This window comes from Carassius auratus, chromosome 31 (genome assembly GCF_003368295.1).
Source record: "Carassius auratus strain Wakin chromosome 31, ASM336829v1, whole genome shotgun sequence".
NCBI lineage: Eukaryota > Metazoa > Chordata > Actinopteri > Cypriniformes > Cyprinidae > Carassius > Carassius auratus.
Genome location: NC_039273.1, coordinates 18,550,997 through 18,572,075, shown reverse-complemented (window position 1 = coordinate 18,572,075; position 21,079 = coordinate 18,550,997). Strand labels below are relative to the sequence as shown.

Below are 21,079 nucleotides of genomic sequence, written 5' to 3'. Positions count from 1 at the left end.
ACAACAATATATTGTGATGCATTCCTTGCTGATTCGCGTATCGATATGGATGATTATGTATTGATACAGCAGCAAATTCTTCGATGCAGTTTTGAAAAAGAAACAATAAAGGAGACAATTTTAAGTTTAAAATAATAATAGCCCTGGGATTAGAAACTGAAATGTCTTAAATTGTCCCAAACTGATGGCTTTTTCTTCTCTGTTCTACAGAATAATTAAGAACAGCGGTTATAGTAAAAACTATAGAAAACGCTTCCTCTACATTTTCTGGGCCTCTACATTTTCCACTTTCTACACATTTTCCAATATCCTCTGTCTCCTGGCTTGCTTCTTTCTGCTCTTTCTGTCACTTGTGTCTCTACATTTCCCTATTTTTCTCCCTCTATCTCCATCTCCACATTTGATCTATTACTTTCCACTCTCTGTCCATCTAGGAACAAGGCTCAATTTACTATTTCAGCATTTATCTATTATTTTAATCATTACTACTACTCTTGCGACAAATCAATAAGTACACCTTAAATATTGATACAAAACATTAAAAAACTGACACACTGGAATATAGTGATTAATATTATTACTGTTGTAGTTGTCTAAAATTTAACACCTTTGCAATGTAAACAAATTTGTTATTGCATTTTTTTATTGACATTGATATTTTTACATTTATTTCCAGAGAGATATTGAGTTTACAGGCTAAAGTGGTCTTGCTGTTGTAAACTCTGTTGCTATTGTAGGAAAAAAAATATTCGCGTCACATTTAAAATATAATTATATTTAAATTCATTTCTGAATTGTTTTTATTTTTATAATAATTCAGAGATTGAGAAAATCTGAATAAGCCTTAAGAGTGTTGTGATAATTATTTTAAAGGCACTCTAAGTGTTAAAAAAAATAAGTACTGTAATATAAAAAGTTTAGTCAAATAACATTGAAAAGACCAGACCCCTCGATGCCTGTGAAACTTTTCTCCCTCAAACTGCACGCTAGTGTTACTTCTACACTACAGGCTACACACAGCAATATAAACAACATATCTGAATGTTCTCACATCATCACATCGTCCTTGTAAAATTATAAGTAAATAAACATCAAAATCACTTTGCTGAGAATGAAACACCACTTACCAGCTGCCACGGTATCGAAAATATCCTCTAGCAATTAAAAAATGTGCATGCGACGTGAGGAATGGTCTCGGTCGGATGAGGTTGTCGTCTTCAGGTGAAAAGTCATCATGCTGGTCATTTTTAGGGCTGAAACGATTCCTCGAGTAACTCGATTACAAAAAATGATTGAGGCAAATTCCTCTGCCTCGAAGCCTCTTAATTTATTTAAAATCTCGATATGGACTAATATATGTAAATATTAAGCAAGAACAGACTATTTTAATATCCTGCATGTTCTGCGCGTCTCATGTTCTGCGTGTCTTCTGGAGCAGAAGCGTGACTTCCTTTATTTACACACACTGAAGCGCGCGTGACGCTCGCTGTGATTTCAGCGTCTGCTGTCTCACTAAATAAGCACGTGAACACATGAGGATCATCTCCAGAACTGCTCTGACAGTCACTTTATGAGCATTTGACCGTTTGATTTGAGTAAAACTAGCGTCACACCACATACACAGAGCTGTAAAGGTAAGTCAACCCGTCAAAATAAAAGTCCGGTTAAAGACTATTGTTCAGCAGAATTTACATTAGCCTACCACTAAAAAAATAAAATTAAATCAAACATTATTTTTTTTTAAAGGTTTAATCACAACATTTCTTCCATGTTTTATTTTTAATTGTAAATCCCCATTGTTTTCCAAAAAGTTGTTAATTTTCAATCATTAAAAGATAAATCAAATGTTTTATGTGTTTAATGTTTATCTAAGAAAATTTTTATTTAAAACCACAAATTGAATGGCATTTTAATGCACTTAATTCATCTGTCAACTTTCTTGTCATTGTTCACAGTACAAGTACAGACAGAGAAACAATGGGTCATAATTAAATGTTTATTTTTGATGTATGCATTGCATTATATGCATTTAAAAAATAAAAATCTTTTTTTTTTTTCTAAAAAAGGAAACTTAGTAGTTAATTTTAAGAGGTCTGTGACGGTCAAGGAGGGACCGCACGTTCAACATGGATGTTAATACGCACGAAACACATACTGAGACTGTTTAAGAGTTTATTGTAATTATTGATCAGAGAGTGAATAAAATGCCTGCAACCCTCAGGCCACACTCTCCACTGCAGAAACAAACACAGACTACCTTCCATTACAAAGACATTCACCTTTATACTGGTGGCCAGCACCATTACCACATGTGGAGGGACAAACTCACAGAAAACACTTTACACATGTTCCCTTAAATATAAAGAGTCTGAAAGAAACATAATGGCATGATGTTCTACTTAATAAATCTACTTTGATGTTATTAATTCGTTCACATTAAACAGGAAATAACAGCAACAACTTGGCCACATTGCCCCTGAAACCCCCACGCTCAATTAATACATGGTAGATTCCCACCCTAAGCGGAACCAATAATTCCTGCCTTCCTGCTTGTTTCTTACCAGGACTCTAAAAATCACGGGACAAACACTATACGGGAACAATACACATAGTTTACAGGTATTTCATTCACTCTCTGATCAAGAATTATAAAACTCTTGTATCACCAAACAATCTCTGTGTGTTTATGCGTATGTGTGCGTATTAACGTCCATGTTGAACGTGCGCTCCCTCCGTGACTGTCACAAGACCCAGGAGTCTTATTTTCTCTTGCATAATTAATATTGCACTTTAATTGAGCAAAAACACATTTTATCAGATTACTCGATTAATCGATGGAATTTTTGGTAGAATACTTGATTACTAAAATATTCGATAGCTACAGCCCTAGTCATTTTATTTACGTCTAAATTATTATTAATAAATTGTACTAATATTATGATTGGGCATGGGCAGGCATTCACAAATGGGAATGTTATTACAAAAAAAAGATGAAATTTTGCCTTGACAAAAGGGCACTTAAGGGTCAAAAGAGCAGGTGCTCAAGTGAACCGGTACTTTTGGACAGTTCGATCAAATAAACCAGTTGAAAAAATAATGGTTCACCAGTTCTTTTGCGCTCAATTTAATGTAATTGGTGATGACTGCCCTTCATTCAAGCCTTTGGTTTACCTGCGCTCATAACATTAGCACAGAATCAATCGCCAAAAGAATCAGTTTGGTTCAGACGCTCTGTGTGTCGGTCTGCTTCACGCTGGTTCACGCATGTGCAGTATCATCAGCTCCTCAGTTCTCGAATCAGATGCATCTGACACAAACAGTTCTCGGTTCAGTATACGAATAAATGTCAAAATTATTATTGTTCTGCATAGTTTGAAAAGAAATGTTTTTTTTTTTTTATCTTTATCCCGGATATATATATATATAAAAATATATATATATATATATTTTTTTTTAATCAGGACCACGGTTGGGGGGTAACGGAATACATGTAACGGCGTTACGTAATCAGGATACAAAAATCCAGTAACTGTAATCCGTTAAAGTTACGTCAAAAAACGTAGTAATCAGATTATGGTTACATTTTGAAAAAAGGGGGAATACTTTCAGGATTACAATGGTTTCATTTAAAACTAAATAAATCAGTATTTTAGCATAATAACACTATATTAAGCGCAGCTTGATTAATGACTCACGCGAGTCACGTGTGCCAACCGCTGGTGCATGCGCAAATAACAGCTGTCTGCAATCTCCTCAGATGCAGATTGAATCACTGCTGCAAAAACGCGTTCATTTCATGGAAATTCCGCTGCTATTTTGTTTAAAAAGAAGAAATTGCAAACAACGTTGTGCAGCGCAAACTGTGCCTTCCAACAAAGAATACACTTTCTTCATTGAAGGATTAGACATCCAACCTAAAGAAGCATTTGCACTTTTAAAAATTAGTTCTATATTTGCAAAGATAAAAAAAAAATAGTATTCTCTATTTTCCTGTTGAAGAAACATTACCTTAAATTTCTTTATTATATTTCCTTCAAAATAAAATAATCTGTAATACCAATAACATGCACTAGATGTCTGTATAGTCCTTTACACATATATTAATTCAGGGCTGTGAAATTCTTTTTTAAAGTAACCCTCCCAAGCCTGATCAGGACTAGGATGGGGGGTCAAGGGGGGGGGGGGGGGGGGTCAAGGCGTTTTTTGGAAGGGTCTTGAGACCCCCCCTGGCGCCACCGGTGATGAGCCTTATTTGCCAAATATATAGCTCAAGTTTGATCTTAATCAGTCAATATATGTGTAAGTTATAACAAACTTCCTGTTTCCTTTTTTTGCCATAAATGTATGGTTTTGCCGTGGCCAAACCATTCGAGATCAAATATTTTGCATCTTTACAATGTCTTTGCATGATGTTGACTAAATCTGGTGACAGCCAAATGAAAACTCTGGGAGGGGTATTTAAAAGTTTAGTTTAAGAGAGCCTTTTCTTATTTTTATATATATAAAACCCAGAATAGCAGACCTAAGGGCATCAAAATCTCACACTCAGACAACAGCAAGTGTCTAAAATGACTTCTGATTGCACTCTGGTAATCAGAATTTCCATCATATTAAGCAGAAATATATTATTTATGGTTTTATATGCAGTGCTAAATGCAACATGTTAACCTTGCCATAATAAAAGCCCTTGCACTTAAAAGCCTTTAATTTTCTCAAAAAAGAGCCTTCTAATCCGGAGCGCCTTATATATGGATCAAGGTGCTCTGTCAAAATGTTGACATTCCCTTTAGCACAGCTCCATCTAGTGGATGCATAACGCAAACCCAGTCAAATGTTTGACTGCAGTATCTTCTATTCTATGCGCCTTATAATCTGGTTCGCCTTATATATGAAAACAGTCCAAAATTAGGCCATTCATTGAAGGTGCGCCTTATAATCCGGTGCGCGTTATAATGCGGAAATACGGTACATGATTATGAAAATATCAGTGAAAGTGATGTGACGAGTAGCCAAGTATGGTGTCCCATACTCTGAATTTGTGCTCTGCATTTAACCCATCCAAGTGCACACACAGCATTGAGTAGTGAACACACTAATTGTGACCACACACCCGGTCGGCCATTTTTGGGGTAAAGAAAAGCTTTTGGCTTTTCTCCTGAGGCCACAAGAGGGCGCATCGAGTATAAGATAACATGACTATCTGTTAAAAAAGTGCTTACTGTTTAAAATAATGTTTATAAACCAATTATAATTAAGTTTCTTAAACAACTATTAACAAAACAGCATCATGTATGTGTTCATAGGAGAGAAAAAAACGCCTTTTAAATCTCAAGATTATTTTTTTTTTAAAGATGAACTTGCATTAATTTTACATGACTTTCTAAACGTGGGTATCTTATCCGAAACGGTGATATGATGTCCTAGAAAATGCGCGAAATATGCATTCTGTGTGAACGGCTTGGTCTCAGTTCTGCAATATTTGTAATAAAAAGCTGCGGCGCATCTAGTGGCTTCAACTGTGTAGGCTAATAAAAACATTAAAATGCAATGACGCTTACATCATCGCGTATCGTCACCACTGATAAGTGCCTCCTTAATGCACACCTTAAATTTGAATGCTGCGTTTTTTTTGCATTTGAATGTGGATTCTTTTATATTTGACCAATATTCGAAATTCAATGTTTTTCTTGACAGCTCTAGATTCCACTGCCAATAGTACCCGTCTTGATAGGTGTGGTGTATGTTGGAAAAGTAACAATGGTAGGGCTGTAGAGTGTGCCCTTATTTCTCAATAGTGCGACAAAATAAAAAAAAATCAAAGGTTGCACCTTTGCGATCACCCGCTTGAGAGGAAAAAATGCAGTGGCGGGTGGAAACCACACGAGACCATGCTACCGCGACACTCAGCAGTAGGTACGTACCATCGGCACAGCTGAACAGTTCTACGGTCAAATGCACACAATAGGCTTAAGCTTGCCGCAAAGCACTGGCAAAAGTAATTACCATAAATATGACTGGAAGAAACAGTAAAGAGATAATTTAGTTATTTACTAATAAACTAATGTTCCTTTTTATAGACATATTTATCATGTCTGTGAGGCATGTATTCGCTGTGTTTTGGTTCCTTATTGTGCAGGGTTTCCGCGGGGTCATAAAAAGTCATAAATTTAACAATAAGAATTTAAGGCCATAAAAGGTCATAAAAACGTTTGGATTTTCTATGTAAGGTCATAAAAAACATTTAGCCACGTCTTGAATTGATATGCTAGTCCATTAATTTGTTCCATCAAAATGCGCACGCAGCGGCAATGGCATTCATTTGTTTCACCTGTTGTAGTTCTGTATGAGGAATCTGGGTGGCATCACACTGGTATCACAGCGTTCCAGAACTACAAGGTCCATGCGGCAGCATACAGACTTGTCAGAAGGACTTTCACAGAAACCCGCACAAACTCTGAATATACTGTATCATACTGAGTCACTGCTTAAATTAATTGAAATCATCCTGGCTCTCACAATGGGAAAATGTACCTTTAATGATCTATGGCTCGAAGACGGTGCATTTAGTAGCTGGCTCAAGCCCGTCACTAGCAACTAGCAAAAAAACTTATTTATTTGTCAGTGATTTGTCAGTTATTTCTTAAGTGAAAGTAAACAGCTGAGGAAAAAGATGCGTTCATAGTCTCTTAAAGTGACCGCACCTAATTTAGCTATTAGCTGCTGTAATGTTAATCCAAGAAAATGAAAGAAAAATCACTCACTGCTCTTGACTTCATTACTTTGTAGTTTTAACAAGAATTTAAGCACAGTCAAACCAAAAATTATCCAGACTCCAGATATAATTTTTGATATACATATTTTACTAGTAGTATAACATAACATTTCCTAACCAAGCGCTGTGATGCCAATCATAACACACACTGGCCCAGCTAACCAATCACAGCATATTTCGTGTTTCAGAAGGCGGACCATAATTTGTTACAGGATCTTTTCGAGCGGTTCATGCCAGACTGGTGAGAGAAGTGTTATAATAATGTAAAATGTGAAAAATGTTTTTCAAAAAACCTAGTATAAGAGCCATAAAAAAAAAAAATTGTTAATTGTATTACATAAGACTAAAGGTTGAGTAAGTTTATGAAATTACATTAGCAACACTGAGTCAGTGATCCACTTGGTGTCTTAATAGCTTTAATCGCTGGTTTGATGTTTATTACAAACACACTGTAAGATTAAAAATGGACTTGGAGGAAAAATGTTAAGCACTGCTGTATCTTTAAAGTGTACTTTGACAAAAAACGCAACATGTTTAGAAAAATGCACAAAACAGGTCTATTTATATAAAGAAGAAAAATTAAAGCTTTATCTTTCAGTCATTCAGACACATGAAAATAAATTCATCCAAGCATTTCTGATACTTTAGGAATGTTATGCAGATTGTTTGGGGGTGCAGTTTCTTTGCAACCACTGACATCTTTATCCATCAGCAGTATTGCTATACTGTACTCAGAGCTGGGTAGATTACTTATTAATTGTAATCAGTTACTGATAACAGATTACATGAAAATCAGTATAAATTGTAATCAGTAATATAATCTCTTAGATTACACATTTTTGGTAACGTAATCTGATTACTTTTGGATTACTTTAATAGATTTACTATTAAAAATAAAACATGGGAGAAATGTTGTGTGATTATTCCTTATAAAATTATGTTCGTTTCATTTTAATAGTAGTAGTAGTGGGCTATCTACATTCTGCTGTACAATAGTAATAGATTTCTGTCAAATACTTTTATTTTGACGGGTTTACCTTTACAGTTCTGTGTATGTGATACCACAGTCTATGATGTGATATGAGCTAGTCTTACTCAAATCAAACGGTCAGATGCTCATGAAGTGACTCTCAGTGCAGTTCTGGAGATGTTCCTCATGTGTTCACGTCTTTATTTAGAGAGAGGAAAGACAATGAAATCAGCGCGAGCGTTATGCGAGCTTCCGTGTTTAATGAATGAAGGCGCGCTTCTGCTCCATTCGTTGACACAGACACTCAGAACATGCAGGATTCATATTTAAATAGACTTTTCCGGGTTAATATTTGCAGATATTAGTCCATTTCGCGATTTGATGTAAGTGCATGACCAACTTTTGATTAATTCATTTAAAATTTGACCAATTCCGTGACATTCCGCGTTAAACTGTAAATTCCATTTTTATGACTGGATTCCGCGATTCCGTCCGCGTTTCATTGGGCCCTATAGTAGACATCTGCCTGCCGTTCGCCCTACGCCTTAAAACTGAAGTATCTCCATATAATGGAGCCAGTTGTCTTTTTTTTTTTTTTGGCTAGTTCTCTACACGCGAGGTGAGAGGGGACAAAAGCAAGGAGGCGGGGGGCGAGCGAGCGGGGGGCGAGCACAGCACAGGGAAGGCAAACAAGCAAAGTGGCGGAATCAGAATATAAACAATATATCGATATATATATACACGATATGTCAAAATCCATATCGTGTTTAAAAAATATCTCGATATATTTTAAATATCGATATATCGCCCACCCCTAAGTTAAATTTAGAAAACCAATATTAAAAAACATGAATTCACAGCAATATCACTACTAGGTAAAATATTGAATCAAAAAAAAAAAAAATAAAACACTAGAAGTGAATATGACTGCATCAATGAAAAACATCCAACAATATAGATACATTGTGAAAATGAATTTTGAAAAAGACTAAACTCACACAGCTATGACATTTCTATCCATCTCAAACTATTTTAAGTGCAAAGTAACAATGAGGAAAAGAAAAACAATAACATTACAGAAATATTAGTGGATGAAACTCATAGCAATAACATTCCTAATACAGGTCTCCACATTAAGCTTTTACATGAGCTTGTCCTTCTGACAAGTAAATCAATCATTCACTTGTCAGAGTAAAAAAGTTACTTGTCCGGGAAAAAAGTGTTAGTTTTTTTGACACAAATGTTATTTATTCTGAAGCAGTCTAATCAGTGCTCTATCAGGTATTACTATAATCAGTATATTTTTCATATTTGCCTTAAATTGATTGCTGTTACACTTTTTAACTTTATAAAGGAAAATATTTTCCTAAACTGATTAAATGTAGATGTCTACATTTACGTTGAATTCTTACATGTTATCCTTACATTAAATTAGAATAATACATCTTTATGGTTATCATTATTAAAATGAAATCAGTATCAAAAAACTCCATCTGTCCAAATTAATACTTTTGTATTTACCATTTTGACATACAAAATATGAAATGTTGGAAAAATTGCAATGATACTTTGATATTAAACCACCGGTAGGTGATGACAAGTCACTGTCTTAATGAGTGAATCACTGATTCAACAGATTCATTCAAACGGCTGATTCATTGAATAAATGAAGCAAGTAAACATTTTATAGATGTCTCACTGAATCATTGACTCATTTAAAACTGAATCATTTAATAACGAAAGACTGTTGCTCGCAGATGTCAGACTGTTCTGCTGTGGCTTTGCTTAGAACTATTTTTGTTTGAAATGGAACAAAAACGGCCCATATGTGTCTAAAATGTAAGTCAGTTAATATTACTTGTTTATTTAACTAAAGATGTATAGAATCAATATCACATTTGCAATCGAGCTGAAAGTTGGAAAAACATCACTCCTGGTCGTGTGATGTTGCACATATTATACAGAATATTTATATTTCTTCTACCGCAAAATGTTTGTTTCTATTTGTGTGCTGTTCTTATAGTTTTTATTTTTACCCGAGTCAGACAGACTGCATGAGTCTCAACTGACTCGACCTTGATACTGTCAATACATTCTGTTATTAGTCACCATTTACACTGAAGAGAATGATTCTGATTTTATTACTTTTAATGTTTCGGTGATGCCCTAGTTATTTTTTGTTGTTAAAATTTTGATCAGGTTACTTGTCTGGTCGGGCAGGTATAATTCTCTTTCACTTGCCCTTTCACAAAATCCACTTGTCCCGGACAAGCGTTAATGTCGATCCCTGGCTAATATATAAAGACCATTTCCAGGTCAAATATTTAATCTCAAAACACTTGAAGTGCATAAGGTAGTAACAATTAAGGAAAAGCAACATTACAAAAATATATTAAAGGACATGAAATTCACACCACTTGCTAGGTCAAAGAATTCCATGGAGCACAAATTAATCCATGGTAGTCAGAGTTTACACTGAATAATGACATTTTCCCATGTCTTTCTTTAAAAATTAGGTCTGAACCTCCAGTGATTAAAGGTTGCGTTCCCCTCCATTTTCCTTTATCTAGCTGCTGATTTCTTTGAGCGTGATTCTGACACCCCTCTTCCACTCCGCCGGAAAAAATCAAAGAATCATCAAAGTATAAGCGGCAGGTTTATTAGGAAAAAATGCAAATTTAAAAACAAAAAAAAATTAGGAGCATCAATGAATTGTGAAGGACTTATTACCATTGTGTAAATAATATGTAATCATGTAATCCATAAAAAAGTAACTGTAGTCTGATTACGAGAATTTTAAAAAGTAGTATACTCTAATTACAAGTACTTGAGTTTTGGAATCTGATTACGTAATCCAGATTAGATGTAATCCGTTACTACCCAGCTCTGACTGTACTGTAACAGTACCATAGCAATGGTTAAATTTAGTTAGTGATTGTTAGATTACGTTTTAGGGAGGCTATCTGTTGTCTATTAATCTATAAATGATGTTGATCATGAATTAGAACCCAGTGCACCAGCCACTGTGGTGTGTAGCAGCAGCAAGGAGCCAGTGCACTACCATGACATTCTTAACTTTATTAATTAAGATTTGTCATATTTATACTATAGATTCTTTCAGTTATATACAGGATGTCTTAAGCATCCAATCAACGTATATAACTTTAGGTCAAACATTACCCTATATGAATATTTACAAATATAACTGCAGGTAAAAGGTGTGTGTGTTTGTGCTTAGTACTTGTTTTCATGTGGTATGTACCAGTGTGTCTTTGTGTTCATAAAGCAACTAGGGCAGTCAAAAGTGGAGCCTACAAAAAAATATTAACAATGATTAATATGTGCAGTGTTTTGTGCGTCCTCATGGAGATGCTCTCTCTACATCTTATATACAGCTAACATATGTATGTGCCTTTAAAAATTATTTTATTAGTAAATGGTTATCTGTATCGGTAACTTCCCCTCCCCGGCTACACCTCACCCCTGAGCATGCTAATGTCTGTGGTATGCTGTCCCATCTGAATCTGACTGCATTCTATACAGTATAACAATTGTCAAGGACTGTGCTTGTTTTATCTGTTTGTGCTCCACCCGCAGCACAACTTCTTACCCTTTTTTTCCACACCCGGTCTTGCTTTTACCGAAATTCTGGTTCACCCAGTTGCAGTTAGTCATGCAAGGTGTTGTTTAGGTGTGACCACAGTTCTCTGTAGGCGTGTGTGTGTACGCGTGCTCATTTGTTTCTCAGGGTGTTCTAAAGTTAATTCTGAAGCACAGCCATCAAATTAATCTTAAATTGTCTGTATTTTTTCTCTATATGCCTGCTTTTGTCTTATCCAAATCTGATCGCTTCATGCCTTCTCATGCTGTTTTGATGGGGTTTAATTAGCTTAGTCTCTGCTAGAATAGGAATGGTTCCGAAACTTGGTATTTTATTTTCAACAAATTTTGCTCTCTTTGACTGTGGAGTTTTGCAGTAACATCTAGTTTACTTGTACGTAACCCTCTGAGTTTTGAGGGCCTGGAGAAGTTTTTACATGCCCTGACATTCATGCTTTTTTTAGTTGCTTATAAGCATATACATGGCTAAAGTCTGAAAACACTTCAGTACAACCTGGGTTACAATAATATGTAAATGGCATGTATGTACATGATTGTAGTTTTGAGAAAACAATGTTTATGTGTGGTTAGTGAAAAGCTCAAGTCACTGCAATAAGGTCATAAAACACATACAGAACCATTTGTTCACAAGACTGTCAAACCTGGAGCATGTTGCCTAGAAATTTTGCTTCAAAATGTGAAAATCATCTTGTTTATGCACTCATAGAAAACAATATATTTAATTAATATTTTCTAAGACACTTTTTGTTTTTTGTTTTTGTTTCAAAAGGGCATATGCGAGTAGGCATCAACTATCATGAATATTATTGTGATTTACACCTGAGAAGACAAAGGCCCGCATAATGAGCTGCATAATGATCCTTTCAGTCAAGTGTGACTGAGAAGGAAGAGTTACAAGACAGAATCTGAGGACAATGTATATATTTTTGTTTGTAGTTTATTTCGAATATATTTAATCCCACAAAATAATGTGAGATTCACTTGCAAGTGCAGTTAAACAGTTTATTAGGAACAATTAAAGCTGACTTTCAAAGCTGAATTTTTAGCATCATTACTTCAGTAACACGATACTTCAGAAATCCTTCTAATATCCTGATTTTCTACACAAAAAAACTTTATTGTTATCATTATTAATGTTTAAAAGGTTTTTTTTGTTTTTTTTTGATTGAAAGAACAGCCTCGTTTGTAACATTTATCATATTCATCATTTTTATTTTTCATTGCTTATGTGCTAAATAAGTTTTAATTTCTATATATACTGACTCCAAGCTTTTGAATGGTATAGTGTATATTGTTACACTTAGAGTAAGACGGGAATAATGATACTGAAAATTTTGCTTTGATCACGGTAATAAATTAAACTTTAAAATAAATTCTAGAAAGATTAAAATATGAAATATGATAGAAAACCTTTTTTATAAAAAATATTTCACAATATTACTGCTTTAGCAAACTAGTATTGACTGGTATTTTGTCATGTTGAAATATATAAATGAACATCACATAACTAGCATTTCCATCGCGTTGTTTTCATATGGATTATCACATATTTGTTTTCAGTGCTTATTTTAAAAGTAGACATGTCAAGCTTTCTATAGATATATCTCTCATGTCTCTGAGTATTTGCTGAGTTACGTATACGCGTGATTCGACTCCAGAGGGTTAATTTTACATCACAACTGAAGTACCCGTACAGTAACTGTATAGTTGTTACTACTTTGGTATTTGAAATTATATTAAATATAATTATTACATTCACAAAAAATAAAGATGCATCTTGAAAAATGAAAATTAAGAAATTTGATTCAGGGCTCTAGATTAACTTTCTGCACTGGTTGCACTGGTGCACCTAAAAGCCACGAGTCAAGAACCGGTTGCATCGGTTTTCGAATCACCAGTAGTTCACGCGTATACGTAACTCAGCAAATACTCAGAGACATGAGAGATATATCTATAGAAAGCTTGACATGTCTACTTTTAAAATAAGCATAAATGCTGAAAAATCATAAATGCAACCTCTAGTAACATGATTTATTGACATATGTTTGACCAACAGGTGGCGCTGTTATCAAATTGATGTGGTGTGAATTGTGTGAGTTGACAATGGCACAAAGTTTGTCAATGCATTGCAGAGATACAACCTCAAGTGTCATTTTGGCATCTACCGTAGAGTCAATTGGTTGTTCTTGGAGATAGCGGGTTAACTCCGTGTCAGCGCGCGCTCTGATCGGTAAAGGGGCAGAGATTTCACTCCTCCATTTATTAAGGAGATCGGTCACAAAACTCATCATCCAACGTTTTTTGAGGAAATTTCAAAGCCGCATCCGCCCGCCATCCGCTGATTGTTTTGCGGTCTATGGCCATGCAATGCTTTGCTGATGCGACTCACAAAATAAATGCCATTGTTCTAGAAAGGATGCAGCAAAGATATTTAATGCTAATGTATGAGGCATAGGCCTACGCTGAGTTTCATTTGCGATGAGATGCGCTCTAGTTCACAGTGCAGTGCAAGTGAACGCGGCGCGCTGGTGCTTCCATGTCGGTTATCATTGTCTGCTATTTGCTTTTTATTTATTAAAATACATGCAATTGGTTGATGAAACATTTATTAAAATTAAGACAAAATCTGTACAAAACGAAATTCGTTTTTAAGAAAGGTTTTCTACTAAGCAAAATTTTATGAAGTGGTAAATATCATGTCTGACGATTTACAAAACTTCATTAAGTGGTAAAAACCATGTCTCCCGATATATTGCGCATCTTATGATCCTATCTAAAAAATGTTTGTAAAAAATATTTTAATGACACGGTTTTGGTGGTTATAGAGTTCTAATGACGGTGTTCAACTATAACCGCCGGTCTCACGGTTATATACGAACCGTCACACCCCTACTCTCCACCTTCAATACCTCGACTTAGGTGCCCTTGAGCAAGGCATCGAACCCCCAACTGCTCCCCGGGCGCCGCAGCATAAATGGCTGCCCACTGCTCCGGGTGTGTGCTCACAGTGTGTGTGTGTTCACTGCTCTGTGTGTGTGCATTTCGGATGGGTTAAATGCAGAGCACAAATTCTGAGTATGGGTCACCATACTTGGCTGAATGTCACTTCACTTTCACTTTCATTTGCCGCTGGCTCTGATGTCTCTTTAGTGGTTCAAGATAAAATATAATTTGTTTGGGGTAAAATGAAATTTCTTATCTTTGGCCTTTATTCAATTTATCTATTAATGTTTATATATATATATATATTTATTCCTGTCTCTATAGAAATATGAACTTTTGTCATATAGTTACGGTTGACTGCTCACTGACAACATCAGATGTTCCTCCATTTTGAATGAGTGGAGAAAGGTATTCCTGCACAACCGGAGGCTGCAGGAATATACTGTTGAATGAGTGACTCCTAGCAGGCTCCTGATTGGTTAACGCGGCACGAATTGACGCCAAAGTTCAAATTTTTCAACTCGGGTGGCAGACGCGAATTCGCGTCAAACGTTAAATGCACAAAAAAGCACCATTCGCGCTTAACGCGCGTTTCGTGCGTCAATTCGCGCGAATGAGGCGAATTTGCGTCTTCCGCGCCGCGCTTAACGCCTCATTCGTCCTGCGAGACCTCCAGACGTGCGTAAACGTGCCTTTGCATTGACTTAACATTTAAATCATTCGCGCCAGACGCTCTATTCGCGTTTGGTGTGAACACAGCATAACACACACCAGGTGTGGTCTCAATATGCTGAACCGTTGTAGAGATACAGTGTCAGATCCATTTTTGGATGCTTTGCGTCAAATTCGTTTACATGTTATTTGAGAACAGTTTGAAGAATCAACTTGAATTCCATAACTTTTTGCCAGCATGGTATGAAGATGAGCCAATTGTGGTGAGTATGTTTTTCGAACAATTTTTTTTTTTTTTTTGGCCAGATTTCACAACTTTCCTGCAAGCGGTTTTATGGGCTGCCATAGACTTGAGCGGAAGAAATGGAAGAATAATGCCATCCGATGCAATAGGTGCATACGCATCTTGTTAGGCTGGTGCACAATTCAGGAAACCCCTTTCACACCAAAACAAACTAACCTAATATATCAGACACAAGTCTGCACCATAAGCTTTAATACAAAAAAAAAAACAATTAGGGCTATAGAGCACATGCAGTATGAAAATTTAGAATTTCACTGTATGGTTATACACACAATATATAAGAGCAGGTATCCTGACTGTTTGGCCTGTTTCTGTTCACAGGCAGATAATGAAGAAACAAAGGAGCGCCTCTATGAGAGCCTGCTGGCGGAGTGTAGAGACACCATCCAAGCTGTCAGAGAGGAGCTCAGGAACGATGTGGTGAGAGACCCATTACTAGCACATCTTATACTTCCCTAAATGTGATTGAGCAGTGTGCGCTCGCTCTCTCTCTCTCTCTCTCTCTCTCTCTCTCTCTCTCTCTAGACATATATATATATATATATATATATATATATATATATATATATATATATATATATATATATATATATATATATATATATATATATATATATGTATGTATGTATGTATGTGCTTTATTGGCATGACGAATATTTGTAAGTTTATATCGCAAAAGCATTGCTGCATACAAAGGAGTGAAAAATGTTAAAAACAAAGGCTTTATTTTATACTGTAATGTTGTTGGCTATAATTTATTGCTAAAATGGTTGGGAAATGTTTTCAAAAGAGACATCAGTAGCAGTATTGGTATCAATTCATTAGTAAAAGGCTACTTAGTAAAAAGATGCCATTTAAGCATATATGGGTCATTCAGTGTCAAATCATCCAAATTTCAGAAACTTGTCAATAGATTTTACTAATAGACTTTATCTTTGTTTTTTATTTATTTATATAAATAACATGATTTCGCAATCTTTCTAAAGTAATTTTTATCCCAATGTAATTTGGCTCAAAATCGTAGGGGTGAAATCATTTGATTCATTTTTTTTTTTTTTATATACAGCTTGGGTTGTGCTCATTTAGCTTCTCTCCTTTTATTGTGCCCATATATGCACAGAGCACACTGTTACAACCTCAAGGGGTTAGCTGTAACAGAAAAAGAGAACTGAGATCACACCAGAGAGATGCCAAGTAAACAATTTTTATTTTATTTTAACAGGAACATTTTCAGGGGAAGACAAGGCCAAAACAATAAACAAAACAAGCTTTTTTTTTTTTTTTTTTACTAAATCTCAAATGGAAATAAAGAAAACAAAAATACAGACCTACCTCTCTTAACCACAAACAAAGTGAGAAAAAGATACATATACATATATACATAGGATACATATAACCCCCTACATCCATACTAAGGTATGGCAAAATAGATTTTTTTTTATCCAAATAGATAAATTTACAAGAATGTTTAAAAAGTTAATTTTAAGTTTCCGGGCGTACACAAAGCAGAATCAGAATCCAAATCATAGTCAAAACAGGCAATATTCAGCGAAACAGGAGATACCAGTATTTTAACTTACAATAGGTGCGTTTACATGTACACTTTTTGCTTCCATCAGATTGGATTAATTCTGATTGACAAATCCGAACGTAGTGTTTACATGAACGTTGAATAAAGTTATTGGGTTGATAAGCACTTATACATGTCATAAGCTTCTAATCGGATTTACCCTTTGACATGCGCACACTGCGTGAACATACAGAGTTTCCTGCTGCTGTCGCATGCTGTTTTAAAAAGCACACATGATATTTATCGACTTCGGGTCCTAATTAGGCAGCGACCAGCACATAAACTGTTGTGCTGCTTAACGTTACTTAAAAAAAAAGTGTCCCTTCCCGCACCCAAAACTAGTGGTCTGTTGATGAGTATTAAACAAGGACTGGTGGAACGTGGTCCTGTTCCACTTCACATACGCTGAGTGAAAGGGGAGTTTTATAATGACAGGACACTTATTTATGACACTTTAGTCACAAGGAAGAACAGGTAATTCCACACGTCATACGTCATTACGCTATGTCTACGCCACTGCGCATGCGTAATACTTTCCCGTTTCGGTTTTCAATCCGATTAAGTGTTTACATGTCCTCTCGCGCGATTACAAAAGGGATTATCCACCCCTTCAGATCAAAATTTTAGTCTGATCTCGCCAGTTCAATCCATTTGACGTGTTTACATGTGACTTTTTTTTCTTATTGTGCTTCTAGTCCTATTACGATCCGATTAGTAGTGTCCATGTAAACGCAGCTAATGACAGGCACTCAGCAGATTCACAACATAGAATATTTCTCTCTGGTATGACACTCATAACCAAACAAGGATAAAGATCCATTCAATAGCACAAAATAGTAACTCAGAATGCTAGCAAAACCTGACAATAGTCAACAAGGCTCAAAGGCACTAGATGAGTGTTTGGGGCGGTTCTTAAATCTGGTTCAGGTGCATAGTAGGACCAATTACCATCTTCAGCTGGCTAACAGAGGCCACACCCATCTGGAACACAAACATGTCTACACACACGAGCAGAGAGACAGAAAAAAAAAAACACATACAAAAAACAGTTCACAGATGCATAGCATATTTTAAAGGTCATAACATCCCCCAACCATAAAATAAAACATACATTGTTTTACTGATTAACACAGGACATAGAGTCAGCAATAACATTTTCAATACCTTTTTTGTGAAGAAAAAGACAAGAAGACATGGGGAACACCATGGGCTAAAACTAGGGACTGCCAAGTTATTTTCAAGTAGATACTGGGTTTCTTGCCTCATCGATTCTTTCTTTAGTGGGTTTACATGATAAACCCATTGTTTGATGGGTGCATGTGAACAAACATCAATGTTGGGTGTTAGCACTTGTGTAGTGGTAGGGAAATCAATGAACAAAGTCTGATATCTCTTAATCATACTTTTGACATCAGCCTGGGCAGACATGGATAAGTAGGACAACTTTGTTGAAAGGTTTGACCGTTTCTGAATTGGACAAATTAGCAGAGGTAAAGGTGGCACTATTCATATTCAACCCATCAATTTTTGGACAGCCTTTTGATCATAACGAGCCTTCATTTGGTCTTGTACAGAACCAAGTGAGTATTTTTTCAGTTTCCACAATTTAGTTGGTCACGAAATGAACTAATCTAAAACATTCTTAGTGGGGGAGGAATGGTTGGATGAAAGAATTTGCTCCTGCAAAATCTTCAATGGACCACACACAGTGTGCCCAATGATGAACTCTGTAGGACTGAAACCAAGGGAAGCTTGAGTCAAAGTACGAACGGCAAATAACAACAGTGGGATTTAGCATGGATTTAGGAGTTTGATGAAACCGCTCGATGGCACCTTGGGACTGAGGGTGATACGCACGAGATACCTGATGTTTGAGGTTTCATTTTTTCATTACTTTGGCAAACACTTGGCATGTAATTAGTTCCTTGATCGTATTGAATATATTTAGGCACTCCAAAAGTAGTGCAGAATTTGGCGATCGCTTTGACTATTGCATGAGCTTTAAGTGAATGCAGAGGTATCGCTTTGGGATACCTGGTCGATCCACACATCAGCGTTAACAAGTAGGAATTTCCGGATTTAGTTTTGGGCAATGGCTCAACTCAATCAGAATGCGCTCAAATGGTTCACTAATAGCTGGTATTGGCTTCAACGGAGCCAGGGGACTAACTTGATTCATCTTGCCAGATAACTGACATGCATGGCAAGATTTACAGTATTTTGAAATGTCTGATTTCATTGAAGGCCAAAAGAAATTTCAACAAACTATCATAAGCTTTTAAACTTGCTCTCGAAAGTGTGTTGGAATGACAACTTGAAAAACGGTACCCTAATCATCAGTGACATGACATGGAGACCACTTACGCATAAGGACGCCGACATCAAAGTAGGTAACTGGACGCTCTGGCAAAATGTTCAGCTCGACAGCAGCTGCAACACAGGGACACAGAGTTTGATCGGCCCGTTGCGCCTCAATTAACATGGTTTTTCCAAATGCCAAATCAACATAAGGAAGTGCACAGATTTCTACTTCAACTGAATCAACTTTTTCTCAGCAGAATTGTCAGCACACAAAAAGGTCTTTGACAGATCTACAGTGTCTTTTAGTTTTTGACCTTGAGCTCAGGTCACCACACACGTGCTAAACACATCAGGAAACTCTTCCTGTAAAGCATCTTCATCATGTACATCAGGAACATCTATAACTTCACGCAAACAAAAAATGTTTTACCTTCTAGGAAATGACCTAGAACAGGGGTAAGCAAGTTCAGTCCTAGAGAGCCGCAGACCTGCAGAGTTCAGCTTCAACCCTAATGAAACACACCTGAACAAGCTCATCAATCCATTCAGGATTACTAAAAGGTAGGAGAGGTTTTTTTTTTTTTTTTTTCTGGGTTGGAGCTGAACTGTGCAGGACTGCGGCTCTCTAGGACCGAACTTGCCTACCCCTGTTCTAGGTCATTTCCTAGTATGGGCGCTACACCTTTAATAGGTAACTCAGCCTGAACTGCCAGTTTAACTTCACCATAATTATTTCCAAAACGCAAATAGACCTTGTGTAAAGGTACTTTAACTACAGAGAAAAGTAGTTACAGCTCATATCACCAGCAAACTTACACTCATTTACATCCTTCTCTTCACTCCCTGAGGCAGAAGTCTCAAAACTCATCCTTTCTAATCACCCTACTACTTGCCCACTTGATCCTATTCCATCTCATCTTCTTCAAGCCATTTCTCCTGCAGTTATACCTGCACTCACTCACATCATCAACACGTCACTCCACACTGGTGTTTTCCCCTCATCATTTAGACAGGCACGTATAACTCCACTACTTAAGAAACTCAACCTCAACCCATCTCTTTTAGAGAACTACAGACCAGTTTCTCTTCCTTTCATTGCAAACACACTGTGTTCAAACAAGTCTCTACATTTCTCACAAACAACAATCTCCTTGACAGCAACCAATCTGGCTTCAGAACTGGACATTCAACTGAGACAGCCTTGCTCTCAGTTGTTGAAGCTCTAAGACTGGCAAGAGCAGAATCCAAATCTTCAGTACTTATCCTGCTTGATCTGTCCGCTGCTTTTGACACTGTTAAGCACCAGATCCTCCTATCTACCCTACTGGCAAATGGCATCTCAGGAACCACACTTCAATGGCTTGAGGCTTACCTATCAGATAGATCCTTCAAAGTATCTTGGAGAGGTGAGGTGTCCAAGTCTCAACATCGAACTACTGGGGTGCCTCAGGGCTCAGTTCTTGGACCTCTTCTCTTCTCTGTCTACATGGCATCATTAGGTTCGGTCATTCAGAAACATGGTTTTTCATACCACTGCTATGCTGATGACACTCAACTCTACCTCTCATTCCATCCTGATGATCCGACGGTAGCTATTTGCATCTCAGCTTGTCTAACAGACATTTCTTCCTGGATGATGGACCATCACCTTCAACTCAACCTTTCCAAGACAGAACTGTTTGTGGTTCCATCACAATTACACCACCAAGTTAGGCACTTCAACCATAACTCCTTCAAAAAGCTAGAAGCCTTGGAGTTATGATTGATGAGCAGCTGACTATCTCAGACCACATTGCTAAAACTGTCCAAAACCTGCAGATTTGCTTTATTCAACATCAAGAAGATCAAGCCCTTTCTTTCGGAACATGCTGCACAACTCCTTGTTCAAGCTCTTGTTCTTTCCAGGCTGGACTATTGCAATGGCCT

General features: G+C 36.6%; 1 protein-coding gene across 1 annotated transcript in view; it reads left to right on the top strand.

Moving 5' to 3' along the window:
• Nucleotides 1-21,079, top strand: part of srp68 (signal recognition particle 68) — a 109,425-nt gene that overhangs the window by 40,260 nt on the left and 48,086 nt on the right. The window contains exon 9 of the mRNA XM_026213987.1: nucleotides 15,604-15,702. Within this exon, the coding sequence (XP_026069772.1) occupies nucleotides 15,604-15,702 (99 nt within the window). The remainder of the gene's footprint in view (nucleotides 1-15,603; nucleotides 15,703-21,079) is intronic.